General features: G+C 41.0%; 1 protein-coding gene across 2 annotated transcripts; it reads right to left on the bottom strand.

Annotated features, from left to right (window-relative positions):
• Window positions 1-707: 707 nt before the first annotated feature.
• nmur3 (neuromedin U receptor 3) lies at window positions 708-11,266 on the bottom strand. 2 transcript variants are annotated; one of them, XM_049023923.1, is made up of 4 exons: window positions 10,982-11,266; window positions 10,017-10,109; window positions 4,168-5,191; window positions 708-1,741 (listed from the first exon to the last, which is right to left on the bottom strand). In XM_049023923.1, the coding sequence occupies exons 3-4, from the start codon at window positions 5,021-5,023 to the stop codon at window positions 1,362-1,364; spliced, it is 1,236 nt and encodes a 411-aa protein (XP_048879880.1). In that variant the 5' UTR covers window positions 5,024-5,191; window positions 10,017-10,109; window positions 10,982-11,266; the 3' UTR covers window positions 708-1,361. The 2 variants fall into 2 exon arrangements, with proteins under 2 accessions (XP_048879880.1, XP_048879881.1); XM_049023924.1 differs by lacking the exon at window positions 10,017-10,109.
• Window positions 11,267-17,593: the final 6,327 nt, after the last annotated feature.

Genomic DNA, 17,593 nt, shown 5'->3' with positions numbered 1-17,593 from the left:
CTGTTAGAATCTACCTGGATCATGTCCCTCCTTTGTCAAAATGATTTCAGCAAACCACCTTTAAGTAAGCCAAAAAATGCAGGCATTAATTATTGTATCCCAGTGCTCAAAAGTCACACCTAAAACTCAGGACAACAGCTCAGATCATGCTGGTCATCACCATGCAAAACACACAGAGTTTCAACTACACCTTCTGTTTTCAAAAAAAGTTGTTGCCTTCATTGCTGCTTCATCAAGGTGGACCCGGGTGCAGATGTCATCTTAACTGAAGGATATTAAATCCCAGTAATAAAATGGTGCATTTTAAAACTTAGCAATAAGTGAAACCAATGCTAAATGCTCTTTAAAAAAGATATTTGGTTCCATAAATCACATGAACAGTTCTCTCAGTGGAGTCTAAAGCAAGACAAGGACACCGCTTGAAAAGGACATCCGACAGCTTCATCCAGCAGCGTCTTTTTCCACTGAAATGTATGGGGCTGCGGCGTGCCTGCATTTAGAAAGCACTGTTAACAGCTGCCAGAATAACTTGCCATGTCCTTGGCTCTGTGGAAATAAGGAATGAAATGTTTTCTCCTTCCAAGGCACCGTTACCAAGCAACTCACTAAGAAAATGAAGGAACTGGTCCTTAATTTGAATGGACGAAAAACAAACTTACTAGACACAAAGAAACAAAACAGCTCACCAGAGGATTTGTGCAGTCAATATAATTTAAATAGCAGATTTTGCCAGCAAATTTTGCAAAACATGTTCAGAAGAAAACAGGCTAAACTGACATTAGTCCTTTTATTTCACAAGCAACAACATCTAAAATCAATTCATCGCTTTATGCGCTTTATGTCACAGTACACGTCAACTCAAAAACAAAAATACTGCTTCAGGTATATTTTTTCATTAAAATGATAAATATACTATTTCTCTACTTCATGCATTCTCTAAAGCACATGCAGTGAATTTCATTTTGCAAAGATATGATGTTTTTTTTTGAAACAGCTGTATGGTAATGATGGAAGAACCACAAACTCACAGTGGGCGGGATTATTATGGGCTGTCAGTCACCACCTGGTTTAATCCAATGGGAACTTAGAAAGCAATGGGTGGGTAGCCAATAAAATTAGGCTGTTATTGACAGCACAAGATAATCCCATTTATGGAGTTTTGAAGGCTCACTGTCTGTCATAAGTACTAAATAGTCAAATAAAGAGCCAGTTAATTAAAGACAATATTTCCCATCATTTTTTTCTCATATAAGTAGTTTACTTCACAACACCATAATATACCAGAGACATAACTGAACATGTCACATATCATCTACATTTTTTTGACCGTAGCATTGACCTGAAAGAGGAGCTCAGTGTTCTCATACGTACATCTTCTCATCGTCGTGATCCCAGCAGCTGTTGGAGATGATGGAAGGGGGCTGGGCTCCAGGACCGGCCCGGTTGCTGTGGTGGGACCCCAGGGTGTAAGAGCTCTTGAGGGCCGGCGGGGCCGGTGGTGGGGTGGTGTTGGATGCCTGGATACAGACGAGGCCACGGAAACACTCCCGGAAGCGTGTGGACAGCAGGCTGTAGATGAGTGGGTTGACGGCCGAGCTGAAGTAGAAGAGGACCCCCGAGAGGATGTGGACATACTGGAAGGTGGCGTGCATGGCGTCTGTCCACTGCGAGACGTAGCTCCACAGGAGGCGGTCCACGTGGAAGGGGGCCCAGCAGATGGCAAACACCACCACCACTACAGCTATGTAGGGAGAGATTACCCCAATTAATGAACTCTCATTTATGCAGGCTGGTCAGTTTCTTTGGTAATTACCAAGGGGCAGCAGACAGCATTTGGGCATAAGGACACTGGCAGAGGTGGAAAGTTCAGTTTCAGAAAGTACAAATCCTGACCAGGATTTTGTTTCAACCAACCAGTTGAGTGCTCTGAATGTGACTCTTTATACTTAACCACTGATTGAAACAAAAAATTTTGTCTGAAGCTGGACTTTCCACCACTGGGCACCATTAAACTGATTAAAAGATTTCCAGTTAAATTCCCTTAAAGTGACCTTCCTTTCATTATTTTGAGATACTACCATGTATCACTCCTGTAAAATATCAAGTTATATGTTGGGGCAAGTCGTTTCGTTAACTCCACCTACTTTCTGAATTCTGCAGAGACTGGAGTGGGATGTTAAATCCAAGCTGGTCACCATCAGCCTGAAAGCTGATGGGGACAGAGGCAGGAAGAGGACAGCACACCTAACACACAGTAAGAACACACACTCCAGAATAGACAGGAGACAGCCGTTCTATAAACCCAGATATTATATGAAATGAGGAGACTAAATTGCAGACACGTATGTTGGGTTTGGGGGGGGGGGGGGGGGGGGGGGTGCCACGCCTTTTGGCTCAAACAATTGTCCCCCTTTTGAAGTTCCAAATGCCCATTTTTCATGACTGATGATCACAAACAATTTACTGAGGGCCTCACTCCCTCCCCCACCACTGGTTGGCAAAATTTACACTGAATCATGTCCCCCCCTCCTTTCGAGCATCTCTCCACTCAAAATGTCTGTGCACTGCACTGCTAAACTGGATTTTGAATGGCACAGGTGAGCATATTCAATATGTGCAGCGGTGGACCGCGATGCCAATTCTCATATTAATCAGTCTGAACCGCTTGTGGCTGTCAGCAGTAGTCTTCCCTTAATCTGTTATCCATAATATGTGATTCTGTGCAGCTTTACAAAATGGACTTCAGTTGTGTACATCTGCCATTAGCTTTGTACGAAAATAAACCCACAATTATCAGTATGTTTCCTTTCGAAACTCTCTCGAAGCTCGCTCTTTATCCACAATGTATTTTAATAATGATGGCCTTTAATGTCTGGAGAATCTGCTTAATCAGAAAATAACCAGCAAAATAGCCAACGGCTAACAGAACAAGCCAACAAACATATGACTAATATTCAATAATATTCAAAAGCCCATAACCAATGCTCATTCAATGAAAGAACCCAAATAATCCTGCATGTTCCCCCTGAGATAAAAAAAAAAGCCCTTGAAAGTCCTGATTAATGTCAGGAATGCGGCATGAATCGCTTTCAATTTGCATGTCCAGCACAAAAGTTCTGCACATGATCCCAAAATTATTAATAAGTGCAATCAAGCTCAAGTGCAGAATGTGCAAAAAGACTAAAAGCCTCAGAACACTTATTATGTCATCTGTTTCACTCTAACTACCTATTATCTCTGACCAATGGAAAACTTTGTCACTTTGGCACAACGAAATTACTGATCAGTCTGTTAGTGTTAAAGTGGTTGGTGGTGTTTCAGCTTCCCTGAATGCTGTAATTAAGCATCAAACTGGGCATTTTTGCAAATGTTTATGTGATTATATTTCTGGCCCGTCATGCCCCTTTGATATGTTCCTTTTTATATAATAATGAATGTGACTTTATAAGATGACCTTCGAAAACTTTACAGCTTAATTGACCTCAGCTATTTCACATCCAGAGAGCCCCCAGGTTATCAAGATTCATTCCCTAAGACTGTAAGTCGAATTTGTGGGTAAATTGGAATTATACTAATAATTATTATAGCATTTTATCTATCACATAATCACATATGTAGATGACAGTAAGTTTGGCATTGAAGGGCAGCCATCTGCAGTGCCCACAGAGCTGTGGGTTAGGGGCCTTGCTCGGGGACCCACAGAATTGACGGTTCAGCTAAGGTTGGGCTTGAACTGGCAACCTTCTGATGACTGATACGGAGGCTTGCTCAGGGATCCACACAGAATTGACGGTTCAGCTAAGGCTGGGCTTGAACTGGCAACCTTCTGATGACTGATACAGAGGCTTAGCCCGTTACACCACACTCTGCCCCCTTGTTATTGTAGCTGTATAGTAATAATAAAACTAACTACATATGGTACTGTACTGTACCACAATCCAACAACCTGCTGAAGCCATGCGATGTTTTCACGAGCATAACAACGTAGTTAGTACGTTCGTTATTATGAATTTTTAATGCAACAGGCTTTATAGCAGTATGTTTGTAAGTACAAGTGGTCCATAAGTTTGATGTTCTTAACCCAGGGACTGCCTGTATCTGTGTTTATCGATGTTGTACGTATGCCTGTGAACCGTAACTGTTACGGCAAGACGGTAAGGATCTCACTGAGCATCCTGTTGACCTGTCTCCTCCGGTCACATTCCAGGTGGATTTTCCAGGTTGCCCCCGGCATGCGGTTTTTCCCCAGTTTCTTCTGCGGGACCCGGGTCTCCCTGTTCAGCCGTCGGCCAATGACCAGGTACAGAACGCTGATGATGGTCATGGGGACGAAGTAGAAGAGGACCGTGGTGATCTGGATGACCAAGTTATACATCCACAACGGCTTCAGCAGACTGCAGATGGCCGACTCAGCTACCTTCTCTGGCAGGTAAAGGTAATAGATTCCATGGAGGGACGTGTTGGGGATGGCGCAGATGAAGGAGACCACCCATACACCTGTGATGACCCGCCGGGCATGCTGGTTGGTCATGACGTACCTGGACTTCAGAGGGTGCATGACTGCAATATACCTTTCTATGCTCAGCGCCGTCACGTTAAGGATAGAGGCAAAACAGACTGTCTCAAAGAGGAAGATCTTGAAGTAGCATCCGCCCTCACCAAAGGGGAAAGGGTAGTTCTGCCACATGTCATAGATCTCCAGGGGCATCCCGAAAATGAGAACGAGGAGATCTGACACAGCCAGGCTGAAGAGGTACAGGTTGGTGGGTGTGCGCATTTTCTGGTGTTTGGCGATCACTGTGCAGGTTAGCAGGTTACCTGTCACTCCGACCGTGAAGATGAGCAAGTAGGTGAGGGAAATCGGGAGGAAGAAGGATGACCTTCTAGGCCCGAGGGCCCTCAGGAGAATGTCCTCCAGGCTCTGCGAGTGTGAGCCGAGGCTGTTGTTCGTGGTGCCGTTGCAGAAGACGTGCTGGAGGTCTGAGCAGTTCTGAGAAACGTCCCACAGGCTGCTTTGTGCCATTAAGGGCCTGAGAAATGTCACTGTTCCGAAGTTAATACAGACAGGTTGTGGGTTCACTGGACATAGTGTCCTTAACACAGGGCAGCGAAGCCACTTCTTCACAATGCTGCCCACACAGGGTTGGCCTCATCTCTCTCAAAGGTGTGAAAACGACACTCCCACAAAATCCTTACACAGATAAACAGAACACAAGCTTCAGGTGAATATGCCACAGAAAAGCACGTTTAACATGGTTCAAGATATCTTTGCAATGACGACTACAATTAAAAATTTTGTACTAAAATGACACTTATACATATATTCTTGTCACATGTTTGATAATTAAAAGATGAGCTGAAATATGTATGTATTATAGTTTTCTGTACGCTTTTGAAAAGCGAATGTTGTGAGGTCCATCTGTTCGATCCCTCTCTCGGAGGAACCTACCGAATTTCAAATAGATAGAAAGTGTAGATTTCATGTGCAAGTCATAACTGATGGATAGCCGTTGCCAAGCCAGCAAGGACAGCTGTAATGGCAGATAAACACCGTGAGTTTTGTTTTGAAAAACTTTATTCATAATCACATTACGTGGATGGCTGCTCAGAGCCGGGCTACAGAAACACTTAACCTCGTTACGGCCCAGGAAATGGTGCACTGGGTAAGGGGGATCGTTAAAGCTCAAGGCAGAGCGTACTGCTTCTCCTTATTTACTCTTTATGATGGATCATGCTCATTAATAACAGCCTTTTAGATGTCTAAAATTGTACTGTTGACGTGAACAACAGATCTTAGAGGTAACAGTTCAGTAAAGCACCATTGCAGTGTAATTACAGTCGGTACAACACATGAGCCACGTTTTCTTATTGTGTTCAGTTTGTTATGATATGTTTGTTATATGTTTGTTATATGTTTGTTATGTTTGTTATGATATATGTTTGTTATGTTTGTTATGATATGTTTGTTATATGTTTGTTACCAGTTTGTTATGATGTTTGTTATATTTCTTTTGTTTGTTATGATATGTTTGTTATATGTTTGTTATCAGTTTGTTATGATATGTTTGTTATATGTTTGTTACCAGTTTGTTATGATGTTTGTTATATTTCTTTTGTTTGTTATGATATGTTTGTTATATGTTTGTTATCAGTTTGTTATGATATGTTTGTTATATGTTTGTTATCAGTTTGTTATGATATGTTTGTTACGTTTGTTATATGTTTGTTATATGTTATGATATATTTATTATATATCTGTTATGTTTGTTATATGTTTGTTATCAGTTTGTTATGATATGTTTGTTATATGTTTGTTATATGTTTGTTATGATATGTTTATTATATATCTGTTATGTTTGTTATCAGTTTGTTATGATATGTTTGTTATATGTTTGTTATATGTTTGTTATATGTTTGTTATCAGTTTGTTATCAGTTTGTTATGATATGTTTGTTATATGTTTGTTATCAGTTTGTTATGATATGTTTGTTATATGTTTGTTATGATATGTTCATCTGTGTGTACATCAAAAGGATGGGATAACTGTAATCATTGACTTGGGGTGGCAGGTTACATCGTGATGATCACGGGACAGCGGCAACGTGAGATTTGGCGCCGTGACTAGTCACACCTTTTCTCTAGCTTTGTCATGTGCATAGAGCAAGTGACAGTGTCATAAATTGGCAAGGGGGTAACATAGCTGCATGCAGGCTGCAGGGGTGTAAAATATAACACCTCGCTTTAAAAATATCTGTAAATCAGCAAGCAGTAACTCATTGACCGGAAAAAACAGTATAATTTAATAGATAGTCAAGCTTTGTAAACTGAAGGTTTAAATACTTAGTGTCCAGCTGTATTCCTATTATCCACATCATTCCTTGTCCTCTTTGTATTTTTGTTCCTGGTTAATTTTCCTAGCGTGGTATTCCCAGTTTGTGCATTGTTAGCGTTTCCTAGTTCCATGTTTGTTATTATTCAGTTACTCCACCTCTTGCCTGTTTCCCAGTGCCAGGGTTTAATTGTTCCATCTGTTGATCGTTGTCCTGCGCCCTCTGTGATTGGCTGATTGTCTTATGTTCTGCACCTGCCTGTCCTTGTTGGTCCAGTTTTCAGTGTATTTAAGTGCTTGCCTTTGTTTTTACCCCTTAGTGAGTCAGTGTGCTAATGTTGCTGTGTGTTATGCTGTTGTTTGGCCTTGTTCTGGTGTTGCCTGTTTCCCTTTCTACATTAGCTTATTGGTTTTCTTTTAAGTCGTTTTTTTCTCATGTTTAATTCCGACTCTTCGGGATTCCTTTATTTTGTAATCCCACTGTGTTCTGTTTTTGTTTGATAAACCCCTTTTGTGTTAGTCGTGTGGACTGTCACCTTATAAATCATGATCTGGCTTGTGGGGTGTTGTATTACCGCCCAAAATGGCTCAAACAACAGTGGACTAAAAGTTGGACTGTTTTGGGAAAGACTCGTACTTCAGCTTAAACACACGCATGTACGAGAAATGCACCCCAGGTCTACAAATGGCTCTAGTAGACAACAAATAAGACTCTTTGTCTCTCCTAGTAGAAAAGCTAATGTTTATCATTGTATTTGAAGACTAAATTCAGTTATGGTTGATTTTCCTTATTTATGTGAAGAAATTCTGTTTACATTCTTCAGTAATAGAAGTCAACGATGCTTGAACAGTATCGAGACTAAATAACATTAGATAATAAGGCTCTCACCTCTTTGCATTTACTTCAGGTATTTATCTCGTATTTTGAAAAGTCATTATTGTAAGTGCTATTTCTGAACTGCTCTTTGCTAAGGGGAACGTTTGCCTTGCATGCCTGAATTGCGTTGGTCTCATACTGGTGGCACAACCTGAGCTGCACTGTCTCTCACAGCTGGGGGGGGGGGCAGGTGCTCAGGCACCCTCAGCCCCCACCCCCATCCGCCCACTACACTAGGTATGTGGGGAATAAAAATGAACATTTATTTTCAATGTCACCGCATTCATTTACTGTATTTTGTGAGACTTCCAAATGGAACCAGTCAATAGCTGTGGGTGTGAAGTTAAGCCAGTCTGAGGTTCTAAAACCTTAAAGGAGAAGAAATGAAATCTGTGTGCATTTTTTTGGAACCCTATTGATTTTTATTGCTTTCTGATAAGAGTCATTTTGCAGCCTACAGAAAATGCCTGAGTTTTTGATCATTGCCATAATATTATAAAGATCACAATGATGGAGCAATTTGATGGACTTCCAAATGTCGGCTGTTGCAAAATGGGAATTGATTCATGCTTGTTATATATATTTTTTTAAAAGTAGTATTTTTGGAAAAGTTTTTTCTTAATTTTTTAGTGAAATCATCTGTTTGAGAGCTTTGCAAGTTTCAAGTTCTGTAAAATCTGCTGGGATCTGACAGTCTGCCAGCACAGTTCTCATACTTATCCACCAGCATATTCTGGGGACATCTGTAAGGGCCCTGCTTACACATCGTAGTTTGTCTTGGGAAAGATATTTGTGCCATTGTCAGGGGCGCCGCTAGCAATTTTGGGCCCTATGACAAAATATGAGGTTGGGCCCCCCTACCACACCCATTCAGATCTCTGGGGGCCCCTAAAGGGCGTGGGCCCTTAGAATTGTCCCAACTTTCCCCCCCTTAGCGGCGCCCCTGGCCATTGTTACCGACCGCTGTAATAAAAGCAGTTTATTTGTTCTGTTAGGCCACAGATCAATGGTGGCATTTTCAGCTCTTTAACTCTACCCTTTAGTTCAGTTGATGGAGTACAGAGAGGGCAGATAAGACATTAACACTAAATGAATATGAGCAGATAATTGGAAATGAGTTATTTAAGTCTTGGTTGTGTGTGTGTGGGTGGGTGAGTGTGTAGACGTGTATATAACATAGTGGGGACCTAATGTCTCTCAAATACCTGTTATTTAGATGTTATAGTCACCGCTTTTTCAGTAAACTAAATTTCATAAAAATCTGTGGATGCGATACAAAACTGAAAATAGCAGAAGTCTTCAATGTTGTTTGGTTACTTATGGGTTAGGGTCAGAGCTGGGTAGTGGTCAAGGAGGTCATGTTGGGATTAGAGTTTTTCCCATAGAAATGAGCGGCGAGTCCCCACAAAGATGTAATTACAAACCTGTGTGTGTGTGTGTGTGTGTGTGTCTGTGAGAGAGAGAGAGAGAGAGAGAGAGACTGCTTGACTGACTACCATGTGTTGGACTGGCGCTCAGTTCTTCACTGTCTGCAGTAAGTAGCACATAGGTATGACTTTAACTGGATAAATAATTACTGTTTTGGCAGATGGATTAAATAACTTGATTAATGACATTTTATAGGCCATTTATTACCAAGACTACAGTATAACTTGGTCATCCAGCAGAGCTAATTATCTGTAATCGAATTGTCATTGTGGGTGTGTGATCCACACTGTTGTCTTGTCAATTCTTGCTCCAGTACATTATTAGCACCTCCTGAGAAATGTGTAGCCATATGTGGAAGGCGGTGGTTCCCCAGAGAGATGTGATGCAAAATTTTTCACTTTGGACTTTCTCAAGAAAACTTCCAAAACAAATCAGTCTCCTGGAGGATTCTCTGTCTGAGATGTTAGCTATGCTGTCAGAGAAGGTCGAAAATTTCGACAGATCTCTCAAAGGACATCTATTCCTAAAACAAGAGATGGTGGGACCACCATGACATGTATATAAATCAAGTATATAAATCATTCTCTTGCTGTTTCCGGGAGGGATGTGAACTGTGTTTCAAGATCAGATGAATATGTCACATTAAGTGAGACACCCTGATTGCATTCCTTCATTAATCTAAGACAGTCATTTTAGTTGTCAGACATCCTCAAACCGCAGAACTATTCTGTGACATCACAACACATGAACATGGAGGGTATAAGCAGTGGCTTGAACTAATTAAACTGCGGTATTAAGAGGTAACTATGAATTTATTTATGCAAGGACTCGAGACTTGACTTGGACTACAATGCTTGGATTCGAGACTTGATTCAGACTCACCAAGGAATTATTGTTCCCATCCATGGAGGTCAGTTTATTGCCATGAAAGACAGGGCAATGACCTCACCCTAATTTTAACCGAGCAGAAAAAACCTGAAAAATAAAATATACAAACTGTGAAACAAGAACAAAAACACAGCCAGTGTATTTGACAAAATATTTATATTTAACTCTACTAGGGCAAAGTAATTCCTTTGTCATGCAAATACGTAATTCTGATTCGGTTTTCTGTGAAAGAAAAAAATAACTTCCAAAATCAAGTGGATTCAAATAGCCTACGTTAAATATAAATAATTCAAAATGCGACTGACTACGGAGAACATTCGCTGAAAATCATTACCTGTAAAAAAGTTAACTTTACCCTCTGAAAAAAGCACATTAATTGTAACATCGGACGTAACCCATTCACCAGTCAAGACGTCTTTGGCTTTGAAAAACTTTGAAAACTGGCAAAAGGACAGAATGTATGCAGGAATGTAGAGCGTAGCCTCCACAAAATGGTGTGTGGATAAAAACTCGGATATATAATCTGATTACCCGCACCAGTAAGTAAATAGTTAAATCACCAAACCTTTACACAAAAAATCATTTACATACTATATACACATTTTTTTTTCGTATACAGATATCCTGATTTGGAATAATCACAATTGGCTTGCTGCAATTAAATTAAACGCTATAATTAAATTTGTGCAACTGATCCCAGCCAAACTCCATAATGGAAATTAATCGCCAAGTGTTTATATGTATCTCATAACAGAAATCTGCCTAGGAGCCATTATTCATATGATCATTCCTTTCTTTAAACGATTCCCCGTGGTTTAAAGGTGTGATGTTAACATTCACAGTCGAACATATTCAAAGATTTCACGACGCTAAAATAATTTACTTTTAATGTTTGTAAACTCAATGGATACGAATGTATCATTCAGAAAACTGTTGAATACAAGTAAAGAGCAACTGACCTTAAATGCTTCCAGTCCAGGCATGGATTCTATTAGTCTTTCTTTAACAGATACCTCGTATTAAAATGTTTCCGTCCCGGATGAAGCTGTATTTCTCATCATTTTCTCTTACACGCACCTTAGCAAAAGACCTGTGGTTGTATCTTAAAAATCACGGCGTTGGAGGGGCGGATGCAGGAGTCTCTTTGCGGATCAACTGTAAACCCCTAAAAACTTGCGTCTGTGCGCGTAATTGCAGGCGCTGCATCCAGCCGGCATCATTGTAAATTCACCAAATGTGTTCGCTCTTCCAGCGCCTCCCCCTCCATTCAGAGACCTCTGGATGAAATACATGTCAAACTACCTGGCTGTCCTGAATGACAAACAGGCTACAAAGAGCCCATCCCAGCGGTTTTATCTACATAAACGCCCGCGTTAAGACGACAGTTGGTTTTCAGTTGAATTTCCTAAGCATACGAATATCATACATACTCTAATCAGGCTACGCAGGAAAATAATAGTGAACTTAATAAAGCTAATTATTACAAGGGAGCGTTAACTCACGGGATTTTGTTGTTCTTTCGGGTGCATTTTCAAAGTGATATTGTTAAATAGATAAATATTTTTTAGCTTATATTTTATCTGAATTGCGTACTATGTCTGGAATTGTCTTAGGTATTATAGGGCAGCCTGCGTTTGATAACGATTCAGCCGTCGATGACTTCAGTGTAACACCGTTATATTGAAAAGGACATAATGACAAAGACAAGATAACAAGCGAATTAACAGCTTACATAATGAGGAGTATGTCTACTCCAGGGAATCAACACTGCAGCACATTTTAACGAAAGAAAAAAAGACAAACCGGAGCAGTCGCAGTTTGCGATAGATCCATTGACCTCATCAAACGCTACAGCTTCATTGGAAAAGCAAATGTCAAGACGAAACTTGACCGATTTGCAGAAACTTTGACTATGGCAAAAACTCATCAGTGAATTTAAAACATTAGACACATTTAAAAAATGTCTTACTGCAAGTCAAACAAATGCAATTATCTTTTCAGAAGAATACATTCATAACTTTAAATGCTATTAAGCCTGTATGAAATGAAATGAAACAGACACGCATATAAAACATGTCTTCCGGCTGTTATTTTGTTCCTTTAGCAAGTGTAATGTACTTGTTGGTCATTTTCCATGTGCAATACTTTAACATTTCCCTGTTATCAATGACTATTTTCGTCTTGGCTTATCTGTGTTCTGTACTGGAGCAATGAATAGATGTGAATATTGTGAAGGGTGTGTCCTGTGTGTTGACTTGTCACACCAAAGTTATGGAATGTGCTGATTCTCAAAGGAGTTCATCTCCAGTGCGATTCCGGATTCACCAAGGATCAAGTCACAGCAGGAGATCCCAATGCGGGTGGTGGATTTTTGGATCTCGCCAACATTCTGGTAGTTTCCTTGATGAAGAACACACCTCGCTTCTCTTACCAAAACCCCATAATATCCCTTCCCCACTGTCCCTCCCATTGCAATTCCAACCACAGTTTCTGACATTCAAAGACTGCAATAGTGACCAATAACCTGCCTGCTCTTTGACTGAGCATCTTCGCCATGGCAAGAGTGAGAATCAGAAATGATAGGCAAGCAATTTATTTTGGATTGTGATCACTTTCGATGCCCGGTTTTGGCAAGGGCGGAACTAAAAAACATTTGTAGCTTTAAATAATATATGTACTTATATAAAAATTCTCAAAATTGGGACAAGACCCATAATCCATACACAATCCTCCATTAAGTCTTAAACAATAATTTCCTGTTACACCTAAACACATACAGTATATTCCCTGGAGCTATATAAGCTAATCTGCTATTTGACCCAATAACCCATTTCCTGATTTGAATTCTCATTTGTTTTCTAGCTAAATTTATCTACTGTATCATCATGAGTAAAACATTTCAAAGCATATCACTGATCCATCAGCCTGCCTGCTGTTCCCCATGCCCAAAAACAAGCCTTTTAACAGGTAGACACTAAGCAAGGTGACGTGCAGCTGCGACCACTCACACAGACCAGCAGCCTCAAGCCATGGGCATCTAAAACACTCACACCGCGAGTCCCAAGTTCACCTGGGCAGTTATTATAAGCTATTTTTATCATTGCAGGTAGAACAAAATGCAAGAAATCATCAATCTCCTGTGCGTCGTCTGTATAGAAACGACTGCTGCTTTTGCTGTAATATTGGAAAAGGCTATAATCTATGAGCCACCAAACGGGGGCACGCTACTGAATATAAAACTACACGTCAACTGGTTCAACATTGGCAGGGGGGCCTGATGACACATTTAGGCATTATTGTTGCCTGCAAATCAACCATGAATTAAGTTATCCTACAGCATAAAACTATCCTCATTTGCTGGATGAAGTGTAACAAGGTTAAATGAGTTTTCCTTTTAATGTTATATTGCTTCCTGTTGTGGAAGACTGGCATTCCGTCCACCATGTACCCTGATTTATACCCTGTGTGACCTAAGTCAGGCTCGACTTGCCCCCAAACCTGACTCACACACTTTCAGTTTTAAACAGCTTTGTGCAAATCAGGGCGTTGTGACCTCAAGGCCTCAGCTCACTGTGTACAGGAGCCTGTACTGACATCCCATTCAGTGTCCACTGCCCTGTGCTTCTTCGGATGACCTCAAGATCATTACATTGTATTGGATCGATAGTTATTCAAGACAAATGGGTGGTTTGAATCTCTCTGCCATTCTCAGAACATGATATGTCCATCCTGGAAGTATCTGATAGATTTGTTTTCTTTCATTTAGTAATGAAACGGAATGTTCCACTTAGATAGCCCCTGAAGCATAGCCGAGTAAACAATTATTGGCGCTTTCTGGTTTTATTGAACTCCGTGACCAGGCTCAGTCACGTATCCGCACGTAGAATCTAGGCTGAGCCGCTCGTGCTTGAAGTTCGGACCATGAGCCATGGAGCACATGGCGCCGGTTGGCGTCATGATTGACGTCTCCGTGGAGATCACCCACCTCCTCGTCACACTAGGTGCTCCAGGTTTCAGATGAGTGGGCCAGTTCACTTGTGTGAACCCTTTTCAACACACAAGCAGATGACAGGCATTGCAGTTCGCCTAGCTAGAACCTTCCCTCAGAACTATACTTTAAACCTCTATGCCCCAAAACAGTGACTCATTCAATGTTCCATTTGTCTTCTACAGATGTGTCCCTATTTATACAAAGGTTAATTATTGCATCAGGTCCGATCATATCACTTGTGTATTCCATAAACTGAAATGAAACCAAATTCCTGGTTCATATTTCAGTATATAGAATGCTTTCAAATTAATCGCACGAAACTCGTTAACAGAGGACATTATACCAGAGCTTTATTAAAATTTTGTCATGGCACTCTTGGGGGCAGTGCTGATTTGATGAATAAGGTAATGATTTTCGTTAAGATATGGTTGAGAAATACCGACAGAAATACTAAGGGGGAAGTCTATTGCTTAGAGAGAACAATCAATACGAGACAGGAAATAAGGACCCAAGCTTTAATTATGGGGGCATGGGAGCCGAAGGGGTTATAAAAACAAAATGAACTGTGGAGGGGGGGGGGACAATTTTAGGATAAACAAGTAAAAAGGATAATGAAAACAATACACTGCGCACTCACACGGCACTGCTGCGTACGTGTTGTGGCGAGTCCTGTGGCAGATCTCAGAAGGCTATTATCCCTCATTAATATTAAATCGAAATCCTTAAATAATCAAATTAAATCATTTTATCTGACTGCTTAGAAAAGTAATATCGCATGTACAGATATCTCAGATTATTGTAGCTGCGACGCGTTAGCCCTGACTCCTGCCGTGGGAAGTGCATGCTCTAAAATGCACAGGTTTTCACCCTTAATAGCACGGTGATGCAGCCATCATACAGTAGTGACTAACCTCACGTAGTGCCTATGAGGAAGTAATTGGAGATTTTGTAGTGCGGGGATGTACCTAACACTGCCTCCCTTTTGAGTCCTGAATGCCCCCTTTATAATATCAGTAAGGCAACCCCCCCCCCCCCCCCCCCGCCCCACTCGGGTTGGCAGATTTGACTGATCGAACACCTGGCCCTTCGAAAAGTCTCTTATGCTGTCCATCATGAAAAAGGGTCCATGTCTGAATGGAGCTCATTCAGCTAAAAGCTTATGTGATTATTCTGAGGTTGGAGATACTGTTGAGGTTGGAGGTTTATCCATGAAGACATTTTTGCCCCATGCAGTGTGTGATGCTTAGTGATTACAGAATGCAGTTGGAGTGCAGCTGTCCTTGACACACGAACGAGGTCCAAGGTCGCCGTCATTATTATTCAGTGAGTCCTTAGATACCCCAGCCCCCCCTTTTTCCTTGGGTGTGGTTCAGTGCCCATTTTAGGCAGGAACCTGATTGCTGGAGGCCAAAGTCCTGGGTGGGGAGATGAAAATAAGGACATGAGAGAGACGTCCTTCGACATCGGAGACCTGAGGAGGCATCTTCACACTGATTTTTCAGACAGACTTTGCTCTCTTGATTTTATTGCTTTAATGTCAGAAAGTGGGACCAGCATTTTGTTTTATTCACAAAAATCTACTAAATTTAAGATCATGATATTTATTTAAAGATATTTCCATCACTGAAGGCACGTGCAAACATATTTTCAGAATTTCATAAATTCCACAATTTATTCAACAGGGGCTCTTCATAAGGCGTCCCAGAGAGCACACTCCATCTTCCTGATTATTTGAGAAACATTAAGTGTACAGTATGTTACGATTTCAGTCTTTTTCACTGCAATCATTTTCTGGCATAGTAAGATGTATGATAATCCCAGGGCAAACTGATATTTAATTTTAATTTGCAACTGTGGGGAGGTTTACATGGTGGGGTAGGGCTGATTTGGGGATTTATTATACAAGAATGCATTTGTGACTTAAACACAACACACACACACACACACACTGTCCTGTCTCCCAGGAGATGCACGGCTTGCAAGAGCTACAGAATAATTTTAAAACTTCATAACATTTAGTTACCAACAGACTCTTAAGCCACAATCGTGAACCTCTCGCGTTCCTTGCAATTTGGGCTTTATAAACACTATTTTCCAGCTTCATCTCTCAACCCCCTTCTTTGATGGGGTCAGGAAATCATTTTCAGCTTTCCCTACACTGAGAATTGAGTTTTTCTCCTTTTAAAATTCGCTCTGGGTAGGCACGTTGTGACAGGTTGGTTCTGACGGTATGTTACAGTTCATTTTACTGGATGATTGCCGGATCCTTCTGTCTGTTTCCCATGGCTTCTTATCCAGTTGAGATCCTTACAATATGAAGATGCTTCCTGGAAACAGAGAGATTAAGGCAAAAAGCTGGAGCTAATTTAGCTAATTTAAACTCTCATGGACTAAATGAGTAGATAAAATAATTTTCATATGTACCAATCTGCAGGTTTAATTCATCAAAATATATTTTGTGGTCTACAGACATAGCTCATGGGAGTTTTACTGACCAAAAATGTTCTGAGATCAGAACGAGAATTCAGTGGGTCCAAGCAACTAGAGGAGCATGGTGAGTGTGACTCACCCTGAGTCAACCTGCTGAGTCACACAGGCGCAGAGGCTTAACCTGCTGAGTCACACAGGCACAGAGGCCTAATCCGCTGAGTCACACAGGCAGAGAGGACTAACCTGCTGAGTCACACAGGCACAGAGGACTAACCTGCTGAGTCACACAGGCACAGAAGACTAACCTGCTGAGTCACACAGGCACAGAGGCCTAACCTGCTGAATCACACAGGCACAGAGGACTAACCTGCTGACTCACACACTGCCCTGAATGATAAAAACATAAACTTGAAGTGTGTGGTTGTAAATTAATCCATCACTGATTTGGTGGTTTGTTTTTGTCTCAATTCGCACTTTTCAGTAATTTCACAATGGTTTTGTATTAACTATAAAAATATGGTTCAGTAGAAGACCGCAGTAGTCGTTGCTTATATAGTAATTCATTAGGACTACTCACGACTGAAAGTGAATTAGCTCATAAAGTTAATGTGTGGTCTTGTCAAAAATTTGACCGGGGCTGGATATTGTGAACAATTTTTCTCATCTTTCAGACTGTATACAGACATCCTGTAGTGCTTCTGCCTTTCAGACATCTCTCCATCTGCAGAGTTGTCACCCACGTTAACAGCACTGAATCAAATGGTGACAGATGCAGCTGAGGGACGGTTCAGTTGGCTGCTCCAATAAGCAGCAACTGCTCCCCCCAGAGGATGCACGAGAGTTGATGTGAGCCACTGTTATCTCTGTGTAAGCGACGCGTTTTTTGGGGGTATATTACAGTATGTCAAAGTGCAGACGACTCTAGATGAGCAGATTCATATGCTGAGACTGTAGATGGTTGTGTTTATCTTTATGATAGGGAAGATCTACCATAAAAACAGGTGACAGCGCAGTAAGACGGATGATAATCACACAGTTCAGATGATTGCACGATCATACAAAACTCAGCATGAAAGTCGACGGGCGTCAATTGAGAATGTTATTTTAAAACGTTGTTTATAATTTTCCCATATTTTAACAAAAACCATCA

Source organism: Brienomyrus brachyistius, chromosome 8 (assembly GCF_023856365.1).
Source record: "Brienomyrus brachyistius isolate T26 chromosome 8, BBRACH_0.4, whole genome shotgun sequence".
NCBI lineage: Eukaryota > Metazoa > Chordata > Actinopteri > Osteoglossiformes > Mormyridae > Brienomyrus > Brienomyrus brachyistius.
The sequence above is the reverse complement of the archived record's forward strand: the minus strand, read 5'-3'. Positions and strand labels throughout refer to the sequence as shown.